This window comes from Pristis pectinata, chromosome 1, assembly GCF_009764475.1.
Source record: "Pristis pectinata isolate sPriPec2 chromosome 1, sPriPec2.1.pri, whole genome shotgun sequence".
Taxonomy (NCBI): domain Eukaryota; kingdom Metazoa; phylum Chordata; class Chondrichthyes; order Rhinopristiformes; family Pristidae; genus Pristis; species Pristis pectinata.
Window position 1 is genome coordinate 148327487 of NC_067405.1, and position 16250 is coordinate 148343736.

The 16250-nt window shown below is 48.2% G+C and overlaps 1 protein-coding gene across 1 annotated transcript in view; it reads right to left on the reverse strand.

Moving 5' to 3' along the window:
* Positions 1-1357: 1357 nt before the first annotated feature.
* vash1 (vasohibin 1) overlaps positions 1358-16250 on the reverse strand; it is a 48035-nt gene continuing 33142 nt past the window's right edge. Inside the window, exons 3-7 of the mRNA XM_052024370.1 lie at positions 13931-13987; positions 11970-12044; positions 8806-9187; positions 7961-8076; positions 1358-1877 (exon numbers count right to left, since the gene is read on the reverse strand). Of these exons, the coding sequence (XP_051880330.1) occupies positions 1808-1877; positions 7961-8076; positions 8806-9187; positions 11970-12044; positions 13931-13987 (700 nt within the window). The 3' untranslated portion in view covers positions 1358-1807. The remainder of the gene's footprint in view (positions 1878-7960; positions 8077-8805; positions 9188-11969; positions 12045-13930; positions 13988-16250) is intronic.

The following is a 16250-nucleotide window of genomic DNA, read 5'->3' on the forward strand; positions in this document are numbered from 1 at the left end:
AATGGAGATCTCCATCTGTCAGTTCAACAAATGGGGATCTCCATTACAGATATCAGCAAGAGGGTGAAAAGCAACAAGGTATTGGGATGCAGATCTTGATGCACTTTGGTGAACCTACCACCTCACAACACCCATTGTCCACGGGATCCAGCTAGTCCTGCTCAATGCCGTCCTGCAGGCATCATCAGGACCTCATGGATTGGTTGTGGGCCCCTGGTCCTCACCCTGAGGACAGAAATGGGTTTGAAAGATTATTAGCTGAGTTTCTGGAGAATGAGGGATACCGTGAGAAGAGAGGCCAGTGGGATTTCACTGTGGACCTGCTGTACAAGTAGGGTCCTCAATGACGGCACTAACATCAGACTGAGGGAGAAGGACTGGAGAGGTGCAGAAGGGAAGCGACATTCCCAAAATCCAGGAACATCCCTCTTGAATAAAACCAAATTCATGGTCAGGAGTTGCGAAGAAAACAGTGTCCAAATTATTAAATCATAATAAACATGAACATTTACAGAGAAAATAGAATTATTGTGCTGCCACAGGAGATAACCTGATGAAGAACGGTGAGCCCTGGCCAGTCTGACAGAGCGACAAGTTCCAGTGTTGAGAGTCACCACTGAGTCTCCGGTCTGACAGCAGACCGACCAGCCTTTAGTTACACGTGGGAAGGGAGCAGGGGCAGAATAATTGCATAACGTTGATTGAAGGGAGGCTTTCTGTTTCACTTTAAACTGCACTCCTTCCTTGAGGCAAGGACAGTGTGTGGAACGTAGATGCCCTGACATGTGTGAAACGTAATCACTCCAAGTTCCCCGGCTGCTTTATTTAAATGGATGACAATATGAGCAACAGACTCCAATTTCTCACGAGAAATGCAGTGCCATTTCTCAAGTGTCAGCTGGGCTTGGGGAATAAAGATGCCTTCTTATGAAATATTCCCACCCTGATGTGGATGGTTGGGGGGGAAGGTTGTGGGAAGTGAGATCCCTGTTGACCTGACTGTGGAAGTACTGGGACCTGTCCCGTCCTTGACAGGCTTTGCTGGGCAATGTACAAACTCAGACACCGCTGGCCCACCTCCCAATGTCAGGCACCCACCGTGGTTCCATGTTAATTTAAACACAAAGGAAGTAACAGTGTGTTGTACACAAACAAGGTTTGTGCAGGAGTGGTGCCTGGTACCTGGCCACAGTCACCAAACTTCACATCCCAAGTTCCCGCAGCGATTTGTGGCAGGACTTTCCACTGAGTGGCAGAGCTGGACATTGAGCTCAACAAACCTCCACCAGACAGTGATCAGGAAAAGAAACCTTGCCAATGTTTCCCTTCCGGGATTTATGAAATCACAGTGTACTGATGATGTCCCATTTGTAATCCGTTAACTCAGCGTATGAGTGATAACAGTTGGGACCTTCCTAGCCTGCAAGGCTCAGCATTCCCTGGATCTTCTGGAGATCTATGGGGAGGCTACAAGATCAGCACTGTCTAAATGAGGATCTCAAACACTCCCACAGAAATGGGATAACTTGCAATAAAAACTGTCACCCCTCAGCTCACAGCCCCACTGAAAAGTTTCTATCACACTGACTGTCCTTTTACTGAACAGTGTTTCTTTGAAGATTAGAAAACAATAACATAAAAATATAAAAAAAGTTACAATTGATTTAATACTGTTAACTGCTACTTTGAAATACTATACGGCATCCTTTGCTCTTATCGAGTGAAGTTCAGTGCACACAGGGTGCCCTTCGGGAGAGGGTGGAGACCACTGCACGGTTGGGTTACACAGGAGTCCGCGGCAGGATGCTCACACTCGGATCTGATAACCCACGTCACTGAGGCTCTTCTGTTCTGTGGATTTCTTCTCTCCTGAAGACCTAGAAAGCAGATAGAGAACTCGTCCACAACTCAACCTGAGCAATGGTGTGAACAGACTAAATACAACATGGTACCCCATGCAAGGCTTATTGAGAAAGTAAGGAGGCATGGGATCCAAGGGGACATTGCAGTGTGGATCCAGAACTGGCTGGCCCACAGAAGGCAAAGAGTGGTTGTTGAAGGGTCGTATTCTGAGTGGAGGTCGGTGACCAGTGGTGTACCTCAGGGATCTGTACTGGGGCCCCTACTCTTTGTGATTTTTATAAACGACCTGGATGAGGAAGTGGAGGGGTGGGTTAGTAAGTTTGTGGATGACACGAAGGTTGGATGTGTTGTGGAGAGTATAGAGGGCTGTCAGAGGTTACAGAGGGACATAGATAGGATGCAAAGTTGGGCTGAGAAGTGGTAGATGCAGTTCAACACAGATAAGTGTGAAGTGGTTCATTTTGGTAGGTCAAATATGATGGCAGAATATAGTATTAATGGTAGGACTCTTGGCTGTGTGGAGGATCAGAGGGATCTTGGGGTCCGAGTCCATAGGACGCTCAAAGCAGCTGCGCAGGTTGAATCTGTGGTTAAGAAGGCATATGGTGTATTGTCCTTCATCAGTTGGGGAATTGAATTTAGGAGCCGAGAGGTATTGTTGCAGCTATATAGGTCCCTGGTCAGACCCCACTTGGAGTACTGTGCTCAGTTCTGGTCACCTCACTACAGGAAGTATGTGGAAGCCATAGAAAGGGTGCAGAGGAGATTTACAAGGATGCTGCCTGGAATGCAGAGCATGCCTTATGAAAGCAGGTTGAGGGAACTCAGCCTTTTCTCCTTGGAGAGACAGAGGATGAGGGGGAACTGATAGAGGTATATAAGATGATGAGAGGTATTGATCAGGTGGATAGTTAGAGGCTTTTCCCAGGGCTGAAATGGTTGCCACAAGAGGACATAGGTTTAAGGTGCTGGGGAGTAGATATAGAGGAGATGTCAGGGGTAAGTTTTTTTACTCAGAGAGTGGTGAGTGTGTGGAACGGGCTGCCGGCAATGGTGGTGGAGGTGGATACGATAGGGTCTTTTAAGAGACTGTTGGATAGGTACATGGAGCTGAGAAAGATAGAGGGCTATGGGTAATTTCTAGGGTAGGGACATGTTTGGCACAGCTTTGTGGGCCAAAGGGCCTGAATTGTGCTGATTTTTCTATGTTTCTAACACATCTATTCATTGTCACTTAGTATGGAACATCAAACAGTGCCACTTAGATTAGGGTCATAGAGATATACAGCACGGAAACAGGCCCTTCAGCCCAACTAGACCATCCCGACCAAGCTGCCTACCTGAGCTGGTCCCATTTGTCTGCGTTTGGCCCACGTCCCTCTAAACCTTTCCTATCCATGTACTCCTCCAAATGTCTTTCAAACATTGTAATTGTACCCACTCTAGCACTTCCTCTGGCAGCTCGGTCCATGTACCCACCGACCTCTGTGTAGAAAAGTTGACCCTCCCCCTTTATATCTTTCCCCTCTCACCTTAAACCTACGCTCTCTAGTTTTAGACTCTCCTACCCTTGGAAAAGGACTGACCATCCACTTTATCTACAAACCTCTATAAGGTCAACCCTCAGCCTCCTACGCTCCAGGGAAAAGAGTCCCCACCTCTCCAATCTCTCCTTATAAATAACTCAAGCCCTCCAGTCCTGGTAACATCCTCGGGCACCCTTTCCAGCTTAACGACATTCTTCCTGTAGCTGGGAGACCAGAACTACACACAGTGCTCCGAGTGTGGTCTCACCAATGGCTTGAACAGCTGTAAACATGATGTGCCAACTCTTCAACTCAGGAGTGCTTCTGCATGAATCGCAGAAGGTGGGTTTGCAGGTGCAACAGGTTATCAAGGCGGCAAATGGAACGTTGGCCTTCAGTGCTGGTGGGATTGAATTTAAGAGCAGGGATGTTACGCTGCAACTGTACAGGGTACTGGTGAGGCTGCACCTGGAGTACTGTGTGCAGTTCTGGTCTCTTTACCTGAGGAAACTGGCTTTGGAGGCGGTGCAGAGGAGGTTCACCAGGTTGGTTCTGGAGATGAAGGGGTTAGCCTGTGAGGAGAGATTGAGTCACCTGGGACTATACTCGCTGGAATTCAGAAGAATGAGAGAGGCTCTTATAGAAACAGATAAAATTCTCAAAGGGATAGAAAGGATAGAGGCAGGAAGGTTGTTTCCACTGGTAGGTGAAACTCGAACTAAGGGACATAGCCTCAAGATTCGGGGGAATAGATTTAAGACAGAGACGAGGAGAAACTGCTTTTCCCAGAGAGCAGTGAATCTGTAGAATTCTCTGTCCAGAGAAGCAGTAGAGGCTACCTCATTAAACATATTTAAGACACAGTTAGATAGATTTTTACATAGTCTGGAAATTAAGGGTTATGGGGAAAAGGCAGGTAGGTGGATCTGAGTCCACGGCCAGAGCAGCCATGATCTTATTGACTGGCGGAGCAGGCTCAACGAGCCAGATGGCCTCCTCCTGCTCCTATTTCTTATGTTCTTATGTGTAACAGTGCCCTGACCGATGAAGGCCGGCATGCCAAATGCCTTCTTCACCACCCTATCTATCTGTGTGACCACTTTCCAGGAACTAATGAATAACTGGTGTATAATAAATAAATCTATGATATAGAAAATGGGAACAGGTAGTGTGCCCGGACTGTAGGAGGCGGGAGATCGCACTGGATGGTGACTCCTGCAGGAAATGTCTTCAGCCACTCTACACCTGGACCAAGGGAGGGGAGAGGGAGCCGGACAGGTTATGGAGATGTATGGTAGAGTGAGAGCACAGTGCTAGAGGGAGCTGGACAAGTTACGGAGATGTATGGTACAGTGAGAGCACAGTGCTAGACACACAGCACGGAAGCTCGAGGGGGAAGAGGAAACCAGTCTTGTCTATTGGTTGTAACATGACTGCTCCCCCACCCATGACAGGTTAATACACACACCCACACTGGATTACTGTGGGAAATGAACAGGAGGCAGGTTTTCAGACTTTATCCTGATCCCCTTCAAGCCACTACTGGCCACGCCCAACCACCGCACTCAAGGACTGGACAAACAGGGGTGGAACGTACACCTGCCAGGCTGCTCGTATTCCTAATGTGACGGACAACTCCAGTGCAAGCAACGCATTCACCATTACACTGCTGGCTTCATCAGATCCCCCATAAACACTGGTGTAGAGATTGCTTCTTCTAACAAAAGACCCACAAGAGTCTGAATAAAGGAGATCAAGAACAGGGCACAGCCAGAGTCTAGGCAGTGGGTAGAGTTGGCACCCATTGGGTTGGTGGCTGCTCCCCAGTGTAGTTTGGGCATGTGCCCAGTGCTTTGTTAGGGAACCCCACCCAGCCCTCACCCAATGTGCATCTTGCCAGCTGGGGCCATGCTGTAACCAAGGGGCTGAATGGTCACCACAGGAAGGTGGGGTTGGAGCTACAGTAAGTTCAGGCATGACCCTATTAATTAACGCAACAGGCTTTATAGTGTCCTACTCCTGCTCATTCATTCCAGGGAAACCGAGAGGTCCCTTTGACCCGTACCAGCCATAGGCTCAGCCTCTGTCCTTCAGGGAGTCGAGCTGGAACTGAGAGATGACCCCACTTCTCCAGTATGTGGCCGCTGGCTTGAGGAAACCCGTGTCTTTGGGCAGGAACAGCTCCCCAGCCCAGTCATTGCCTGCGCATGTGTGTGTGTGTGTGTCTGTGTGTGCATGCGTCTGTGTGTCTGTCTGAGTGTGTGTGAGTGAGTGACTGTGTGTGTGAGTGATGTCTCAATTTGAAAACTTCAGCTTTAAGGTGTGTGTTCTCCATTTCAAAGGATGAAAGCTCGATGGGACCAGGGAATCAGTGGGGAATGATTTCAGGCTGGTGCACGGTGGCCAGTTCCTTCTCCTGTTCAATGACAGGATGTGAATGTAGGGCTACGAGTAGTACGTCTGTGGTGTTGTGCATCGTGAGGAAGGTTGTCTCAGGGTATAGCAGGATGTGGATGGGAGGGAAAGAAGTGTTGACAGATGGAGTTTAACCCTGACAAGTGCAAGGCGATACACTTTTGGGAAGTCAAATAGGGGAAGGGCACACACAACAAATGGTAGGGCACTGAGGAATGTCGATGAACAGCGAGGCCTTGGGGTTCAAGTCCATGGTTCTCTGAAAGCGCCAACACAGATAGACAGGGTGGTGAAGAATAAATGTGGCTCGTTTGCCTTCACAGGTGAGGGCAGAGAATATAAAAGTTGGGATGTTATGTTGCAACTTTACAAGCATTGGTTTAGACCCCACTTGGAGCACTGTGTGTAGTTCTGGTCACCAAACAATGGGAAGGGTGTGGTTGTGCTGGGGAGAGTGCAGAGGAGATTCACCAGTTACGGGGACAGATGGGACAGGCTGGGCTTGTTTTCCCTGTGGAGGCGGCTGAGGGGTGACCTGATGGAGGGGCATAAAATTACAATATAGGTTGGCATATAGATTGAGAAAAGACTATCCACCCTTAGTACAAGAGGCACAGGGTTAAGGTGGGATGACGGAGTTCTGAAGGGAGATGAGGGGAAAGGTTGTTTTATTTTTTTTACACACAGAGTGGGTGATATCCAGAACTCACTGCCAGAGGAGGGGGTGGAATCAGGTGCACTCACTACTTTGAAGAGGCACTTAAATAGGCAAGGTGTAGGACCTAATGCGGGCAAGAAGGTCAGCATGGATGTGGTGGGTCGAAGGGCCTGCTCTGTGCTGTATGGCTCTGTGACTGAGGCAGGCATCAGCATGGATACTGAAGGTCACAGCCATCAGCTCCTGGCTCAGGCACACGGTCCGAGGCTCCACGCGTTTCCGGGGTCAGGGCAGGGCCAGCATTTACCCTCGAGAAGGTGGAGTGAGCTGCCTTCGTGAACCGCACTGCTTGAAGGGGCTCCCACGGTGCTGGAGCGGAGGGAGTTCCAGGGTTTGGACCCAGTGACGGTGAAAGAACGGCAAGACATTTCCCAGTCAGGGTGGGGCGTGAGTGGGAGGGGAACCTGAGGGTGGTGGTGTCCCCCTGCACCAGTTGCCCTTGTCTTCTCCTCCCCAACCAAGGTCACAGGACTGGGAGGTGCAGCGAGTACGGGCTGGGTAACTGCAGTGCATTTTGTAGCTGTGTACCAGGGAGGGATGGATCCGTTCCACTGCTACACACAGAGGGAGGGACATTGGTCAATAGGTTAAACAACCGGTTTGTTTGAGCATAAAGTAACAGATGAGCTTGAAAGAATGACAGTCAGTTTCTGATTGCCCATCACGATGAGTTATCCCTGAGTAAAGCAGTCAGCACATTCTTGGAAATCAATAGAATGTCTGTCAGAGAAACCAAATACTCCTCACAAAATATTGAATCTGGAGCTTAGGGCACAGCCTGTGTCTGATGGGGAGTTTGGCGACATGGTTATTAATAGAACACAGAACAGTGCAGCACAGGAACAGGCCCTTTGGCCCACCATGTCTGTGCTGACCACGATGCCAATCGAACTAATCCCATCTGCCTAGACAGAGGCTGAATCCCTCCATTCCTTGCCTTCCATGTGCCTGTCTAAAGCCTCTTAAACATTGCTATCACATCTCCTCCACCACTCCCCTGGCAGCCCGTTCCAGGCACCCACCACTCTCTGTTTAAAAAAACTTGGCTCGTAAGTCTCCTTTAAACTTTCCCCCTCTCACCTTAAAGCTATGCCGTCTAGTATGTGACATTTCCACCCTGGGAAAAGACTCTGACTTTATCTATGTCCCTCATAATCTTATAAACCTCTCTCAGGTCTCCACTCAGCCTCTGCCACTCCAGAGAAAACAACCCAAGTGTGTCCAACCTCTCCTTGTAGCTCCCTCTAATCCAGGCAGCATCCCAGTGAACCTCTTCTGCACCCTCTCCAAAGCCTCCACACTCTTCCTGTAACGGGGCAACCAGGACTGCACACAGTGCTCCAATACTGACCACACAGCTGGGTGGGTTATTTAAGAGCGTAGTTAGCCCAGGAATGGGGGCAACATCCTGGGCAGCTCCCGTGCCGCAGCCTCCTACCGTCTCTCGCTGCGGCCGTTCCTGCGATGCGGGCTCGACTGGCTGCGCTGGGGCGATGACGTGTCTTTCTTCCTTTCACGGGTTGGAGACGAGGGCATGGCTGCTCCCTTCACAACCTGCAGCGGGTTAGGGGAAGGAAACCAGGCGAGTGTTTGCATGGGTGAACCGATTCATCGTCTTTCCAGTGTGTGGAACAAGTCTGGCATCCCTCCCTAACCCATCCCCCAATCACCGCCTGTTCTAACGGTGAAGACACCACTCCTGCTGGGTTTAACCGTGCCAGGGAACACACGCAGGGAAAGGCACGATCGCACTTCTGGTATCCCCCTCCCCAAGCACCAAATGTACCTCGCAGAGGCAAATGTTTTAAACTGTTTGGGGAAAGATACAAAGGCTTGAGAATACATACCACCCTGCTCAGGGACAGCTTCTATCCCGCTGTCATCAGACTCGTGAACAGACACCTCATATGCTAAAGATGAACTCTTGATCTCTCAGTCTACCTAGTTATGGCCCTGCACCTTATGGTCTGCCTGCACTGCACTTTGTCTGCAACTGTAACACTATATTCAGCATTTTTTGTACTACCTCGATATGGAATGACCTGTCTGGACAGCATGCAAACAAAAGCTCTTCACTGTATCTCGGTACGTGAGACATTCCTAAACCAATGACCAGTAATCAGCTGTTAAACACACTACGGTTTCTCAGCCCTTGTGCATTAATCTACTTCCTGGAGCCAGGGTGCCTCAGCCTCTGTCTCTGTGGGTAACCAGGGCCAGCGATGGGACTGTGGCCCCAGCAGCCATGCTCGCGTTCCTGGGGTGAAGTGTTTGCGGCCTTGCCTTCAGCCGCATGTCACGGACATGTCTCTCCAGCTCCTTGCGCAGCTCCTCCCGGCTCAGCTTCTCCATGTCCAGGACAGAGTGCTTCCACTCGATCTGCTCCACGCTGTGGGGGTCGTGGGACACGTACTGCCCGATCTTGACTTTCTTCAGTGTGTGCCAGCACTTCTTGTAGGAGTCCTCAAACTCTAGGATGAGGTCCAGCAAAGTCCTGCACACGGGCGGCTTGAACATGAGGTCCTCACGGCGGCTCATGCCCAGCGTACCAAAGCGGCCAGCGTAGTGGATCCCCAGCACGATGTGGCGGAAGTAATTCCCTGAGAACTGAGTTTTGAAACTGATGGGGAATCTCTCTACTCCCGGCATACTGTTGGTGAGGTAACTGATTTTGAACGTGAAGGAAAAACACACCACAGGATGATGCTGTCTACACGGAGACACAAGAGACTGCAGATACTGGAATCCAGAGCAAACTGCTGAAGGAACTCGGTGTGTCGGGCAGCATCTGTGGAGGGAAATGGACAGTCGACTGATCCAGGTGAAGGGTCTCCACCCGAAACGTTGACTGTCCATCTCCCTCCACAGATGCTGCCTGACCCGCTGAGTTCCTCCAGCATCTCCTGCTGTGCCCTGAGGATGACTGGTACAGTTTTCGGACAACACATTGAGGCCCAGGATCGTCTGCATGCAGCTGTCACTGTGAAGGGATGAGCAGAGAGTGTGGGCAAGGAAATGGGATCAGAGTGAGTATCCGGGTGGGGAATTAGCACCACAGCGGGCAGGGGGAGTGACTGACTTTCTTCTGTCTGGAAACTCAGTTAGTTTCCTTCTCTCAGTCAGGGTTGGACTGGGGTCGAGGAAGGAATGTACAAATTACTTTCCTCTTTTCCTCTTTTATTCCGCCCACTGGACACAGGGGACCTGCCCGAGGCCTGATCACTTGCTGCTTTTTGGAGGAAAAGAAGAGGAAAGTAATTTGTGAAGTCATCCAGAAGGCAAACAGGCCCTTCGGTCCATCAAGTCCGTGCTGTCCATCAACCACCCACTTACACCAATCCTACACTGATCCCATTTTATTCCTCTCACATTGCCATCAACTGCCCCCAGATTCTACCCCTCACCAATACACTGGGGGCAATTTACAGCGGCCAATTAACTCACCGACCTGCATGTCTTTGGGATGTGGGAGGGAACTGGTGCAGTCACAGGGTTAGTGCATACTGTGCTCGAACCAGCTGGGAGTGACTGCCTTCAGAAACCTAACCGGACCAGTCACTAATGTGGCTCTGAAACTGGGTGGTCTGCAGAAACCTCCTGCCCCACTTCTTACCATCCACAAGTCGTCAGAATTGTGATGGACGACTGTCTACTTGGCCGAGTTCCACGGACATTCAAGGCCAAGGTGCCTACTTGATTAGCTCTCCATTCATCACGTTACACATTCCCCTCTGCCACCGATGTACCACGGCTGCAGTGTGCGGTGTATACAAGACGTACTGCAACATCGAGCCAAAGCTTCTTCAGGAGCAGCCTCTACCGTGGAGAGAGACTCGGGCAGCAAGCACACAGAAACACCATCGGCTCCCACTCACTGACGGGAAACATAACACTGATCCTTCATTGTTGCCAGGTCAAAATCCTGGATCTCCCGACCCAGCAGGGGATCAAAACACCCAGCTGGTCAGGCAGCATTTCTGGAGCCAGAACCACAAGTCCTTGCTCGATATCAATCAGAATGAATCCTGCTGGCTGAAGACTACAGTGTCAGTGGGAATGTGAGGAGGTCCACATGAATTATCCTCAAATGATCTGAAGCTACTTTGTGTATCAATATTCTAGAGACACTCACAGTGAATTAGTCATTCATCTCTTCAACGGTTGTGGGATTGCTGGCCAGGATTTGAGACTACTCCCAGGACTTCCAGTTGTCAGCTGCAACCTAATCTTTATCTGATTGTCAGACGTGACTTTTGTTAAACATTTTGTCTCGCCACATGTAGGAATGCAAGCTGTAAAGAGGACACTAGAAGGCTACAAAGGGATGTAGTGAGAGGGCCTGGTGAGAGGGAGAGGTTCAGTGAGAAACTGAGAATGACTACTTTGGCAGGAAAAATAAAAAAGCAGCATATTATCACGGTAGTGTAGCGGTTAGCATCACGCTATTACAGTGCCAGCGACCCAGGTTCAATTCCTGCCGCTGTCTGTAAGGAGTTTGTATGTTCTCCCCGTGTCTGCATGGATTTCCTCCAGGTGCTTCGGTTTCCTGCCACATTCCAAAGATGTATGGGTTAGGAAGTTGTGGGCATGCTACGTTGGCGCCGGAAGCGTGGCGACACTTGCGGGCTGCCCCCAGAACACTCTACGCAAAAAATGTATTTCACTGTGTGTTTCAATGTACATGTGACTAATAAAGATAGCTTATCTTATCTGAATGGTGAGAGATTGCAGAGGTCTGAGACACAGAAGGATCTGGGAGTCCCTGTGCATGATTCACAAAAGGCTAGTATACAGGTGCAGTCATTAATTAGAAAGCTAACAGAATATTACAGCTCATTGCTTGGGCAACTGAATACAAAATATTGAAATTATGCTTCAGTTATACAGGGCTCTGGTGAGATTACGAGGTACGTTGCTGGGCTCCTTGCAATGGAAGAGTTCGGAGAAGGTACAAGTTGCTTCATGAGAAAGGTTGGACAAGCTGAGCTTGAATCCACTGGAAGGGTGAGAGGAGTTTTGGTTGTAATGCTCTGAAGCACTGTGACAGGACGCATGTGGAGAGGAGGTTTCCTTTCCTGGGATAATCTAGAACCAGGGGACACTGATTAAAAGGGTCACCCACTGAAGGCAAAGATGAGGTGAAATTTCAAACCTCCTCGAGGGTTGTGAGTCTCTTCCTCAAAGGGCAGGGGAAACCAAGTCTGTGTACGTTTTCAGGCAAGGGTAGAGAGATTCTCGGTAAGCAAGGGGTGAAAGGTTTCCTGGTAAATGGGTATGTAGACCAGAATTACTGAATTGAGGAGCAGGCTAGAGAGAGGAGTGACCTATCCCTGCTCCTAACCCATATGTTGTATGTTGATTGTTCTGCCTGGAGGAGAGGCTGTGGACAGCGGGTTCCAGTGTCCACCAACCCGCTTTCCAAGTTTCTCCATAAAAGGAAAGGATACATCCCGAGTATCACAGCTTCCAAGCACTTTATTGGCAGAGATTCCCGAATCATTTCTCGTGCAAGATCCATTAGGCTGTAAGACAAGAAACAACCATCTCATTATTTGGGTCTCTGATAAGATGACCCCATTTGTCACTGTGGTACCTTTATCTTCACACTGCTCCTGAGAGAGCAGCAAACTCCCGTATATTTCCCTATCCTCATGGAAGGAGCCAAGGGAAGTGATTTACGAGACTAGGTTATTGACACGGAGGGAAGCCAGTGAGTCCACTGAGTCCATGTCAAGTGCCAGTAAAGCAAGCTGTTCAGTCCCACCCTGCTGCGCTGTCCCCGTACCCACGGAAATGACCTTCCCCCGTGTGCATCCAATTCCCATTCAAAGGCCCCGACGGACAGCTTCCACTGCTCTGACAGGATGCATATTCCACAGCCTGACCGCTCTGCACAAGGACTTTTCCCTCAATTACTAAGTCCCAAAGGATCCCATGGAAATCACACTGCACGTGATCATCCCAGAAATTCAAGACAGCCAGGGATTCCTTTATTTATTTCAGAGTGCTGTGTCTTCCTGACCTCAACTCGAAAATAAAACTAACTCAACTTAAGGTTTTAGTAAAGACAAAACATAGAACAGTACAGCACTGGACAGGCTATTCGGCCCACAATATTGTGCTGATCTTGACGCCAGTTTATGCTCCTCCATATTCATGTGTCTATCTAAAAGCCTCAAGCTCATCAAACTGCCTGCTTCCACTACTATCCCTGGTGACCCATTCCAGGCACTGGCCACTCTCTCTGTAAAAAATTTGCCCCTCATGTTGCCTTTAAACCTTCCCCTCTAATCTTAAAGCATGTCCTCTGGTGTTTGACATTTCTACCCTGGGGAAAAGATTCTGAATGTCTACCCTATCCATGCCTCCCATGATTTTAAAAACTTCTATCAGGTCTCCCCTCAGTCTCCGCCGCTCCAGAGGAAACAACCCAAGTTTGTCCAAACTCTCCTTACAGCTCACGTCCTCTAATCCAGGCAGCATCCTAGTGAACCCTTTTTGCACCCTCTCCCCAGTCTCCACATCCTTCCTATACAGGGGTGACCAGAACTGCACAGAGTACTCCAAGTGCGGTCTGACTAAAGACCACTTAAATATAACTCATAAATATAATTCAGTAAGCTGGACTGCTGAGTTGAAACACATCCTGCCTTTGATGGTCCAGTCAGGACTAAATTCCCTGTCCCTGTTCACCGGTGACACAGCATTAGTCCCCACACCACGGGCTCCCTGATTTTCTTCCTGTCCCCTTTCACTTTCCTCTTCTGTTAAGCACTTCCACAAAAACTGCCTCTGACCAATCTTTTGGACTTGATTATCACTGAACCTCATACATTACATCTAAATTACATTAAACTATGGTGGAAATGAATCCTTGTTTGGAAGCAGCCTGATGTGCTTCTCTCGGAAGTTTCTTGACTACCTTGGAACACAAGACTCAGCCATCTGTTCATCCAGTTAGGTCAAAGTAAAGCTTTTGACCCCTTTGTGCTAAGCTGAATAAAAAGTAACAATTATCCAGATCTTGAATGTATAGTGTACCAGTCACCCCATAAATTCTGGCGATTTTGTGCATACACAGGCTGGTTTGTGCTCAACAGAGTGGTTATTTTGTGGAGATGCACCTTCCTTCGTGCGGTGTTTGGAAACCCAAACATGGCTTGAAGAATAGTCTGCAGCTAAAGATTTCTGAGCTTGAGACGCAGTGGGAAACGCTCGTCATTTATAGGAAGCCAACTTACATTCCTGAGCAACTTCACCCCACACTGCACGCAAGCCAAACGGGCAGGAACATGGCTGGCTCGCATGGGTTCATTATAAAGGTGCTATAAACTTGGTTCTTTGGATCAACACAATATTGCCCACATAGGTATGCATTGATGAACACGAACAGATCAGTGGTACTTACCCAGTTAAAGGTCGATTCTTCTTAATCTCAAAGAACTGGGTCCCAGTGTGATTGTACCTGGATTACACAGTTAAGCAACGTAACTCAACATGCCTGAGGCAGAATCGTTCCAGTGCAGAATTCCTGTCAACAAGAGACACTGCAGAGTACTGGGGTCCGACTGACCCCTGCCAACTTTGGGGGAAAAATGTGATAATGAATATTCTGCAGGAACTCAATATTCCAAGATGTGCAGACTTGGGAAGAAATCTTGAAACCTCACTTAACCCCAATGCCATCCCTTCCAACCCAGCCACAACCATGGGAAGTAATTAGTGTGCCCTGAAATGATGGTACCTGCATGCAAAGGAGCTGGTGCCATCCACAAGATAAACCTTGCCTTAACTGCAGTCGTATTTTCACAGAATGCCAAGTAAAATATATTATTCCAAGTATTCTAACCACTCAAAAGTTGACTGAAGCATAGTGTGCAAGTGCTTTAAGGAACAAGGCAGCTTTTGGTGAAGATGGAGCCTTCAAGTAAATGGCCTTTCAACGAACCACAAAGGGAAACCACAGAGGTCTTACTTGATGTTCCATTAAGGTGTTCACTGAAGTGATTGAGCCTGTATCTACGGGTGGTTTGGACAGATAACTCTGCTCCCTCCCGAGGAATGACTTGACTGCAGCCTGGTCATATCTCATCGCGGACAATATTTGGGATCAGAGCAGGGTGATGGGGAGAGATGGAGTCAACACCTCTTCATTTCCCCTCCTTTTGCCTTCAGTTTAAACAAACTCTTTTAATCTCTGGGAATCAGGGAGACAGAATACTTAAGTCAAGGGGCTCACTACCCTCCAGCTTTGTAACAGAACACAAACAGAATTTATATTGATTGTACTCACTCAGTTTTCAGTGCATTTTGCCAACTGCAAAATAAAGCAGCCTACAAATGAAGCCAAGTGATGCAATCCCCAAAGTTTAACTCAGTTTTCCCTTGAAGAAATTAATAGAGATCTCTAACATTCTGTTAGCTTTTTCTGTTAACAGGAAAGCTAACAGAATGTTATTGTACATTGCTCGGGGAATTGAACACAAAAGTAGAGAGGTAATGCTCATTATATAGGCATTAATAAGAATACATCTGGAATACTGAGGGCAGTATTAATCTCCTTATTAAAGAGAGGAAATTAAAGTGTCAAAAGCAATTGACAGAAGGTTTATTAGGCCAATATCTGGGATGATTGAGGAAACATTGGGCAGGTTAGACGTATCTGCAGAGTTTAGAAGAGAGAGAGGGGACTTGACTAAAACATACAAGATCCTGAGGGATCTTGACAGGGTGGGTGTGGATCTAGAACCAGGGGTCAGTCTGCAAACGGTCACCTGTGACATATTTTGTTTTTCTTAGAGGGTGGTGAGTCTTTACAACTCTTTTCCTCAAAGAGCAGTGGAAGCAGAGGCTTTGAATACTTTAAACTTCTGAGTGCACTTACTCTGTCTACTCTTCTTGCTGCCTCGGTAAAGCCAGCATAATCAAAGACCCCTCCCACCCCGGACATTCTCTCTTCTCCCCACTCCCAGTGGGCAGAAGATACAAAAGCCTGACCACCAGGCTCAAGGACAGTTTCTATCCCATGGTTATAAGACTATTGAACGATCCCCTAGCACAATAAGATGGACTCTTGACCTCACAATCTACCTCGTTATGACCTTGCACCTTATTGTCTGCCTGCACTTTCTCTGTAACTGTAACACTTTATTCTGTATTCTGTTATTGTTTTACCCTGTACTACCTCAATGCACTCTGTAATGAATTGACCTGTACGATCGGTATGCAAGACAAGTTTTTCACTGTACCTCGGTACATGTGACAATAATAAACCAATAACTAATGAACCAACTTTTAACTAAGATGGAAAGATTGTTGATAAGCAAGGAAGTAAAAGTTACCATTGGTGGGTGAGAATGCTGAGCTGAGATGACACTGACATCAGCCATGATGTTATGAAGTGGTGAAGCAGGCACGAGGGGCCATGTGCCTTACTCCGGCTCCTCACTGGTGCGTTTGTATGACCTGGCCTGGATCACATGAAGATATGAGAGTCAACCCTGGTAAAATGACAATCAGACCACTGAAGAGAGGGGCTGACTCCTCTGTGGCTCAGCATAGACCTGTAACAGGGGTGAATTTTAATTCCTGTACTTCTGTTGAAAGGTTATTGATCAGAAACATTAAGTCCTGCTTCTCTCTGAGCATTCCCAGAATTTATTTCAGATTTCTGGCATCTGCAGTATTTTTGCGCTTTGGTTATGTTGTGTTACTCTGGACTCCTGCAT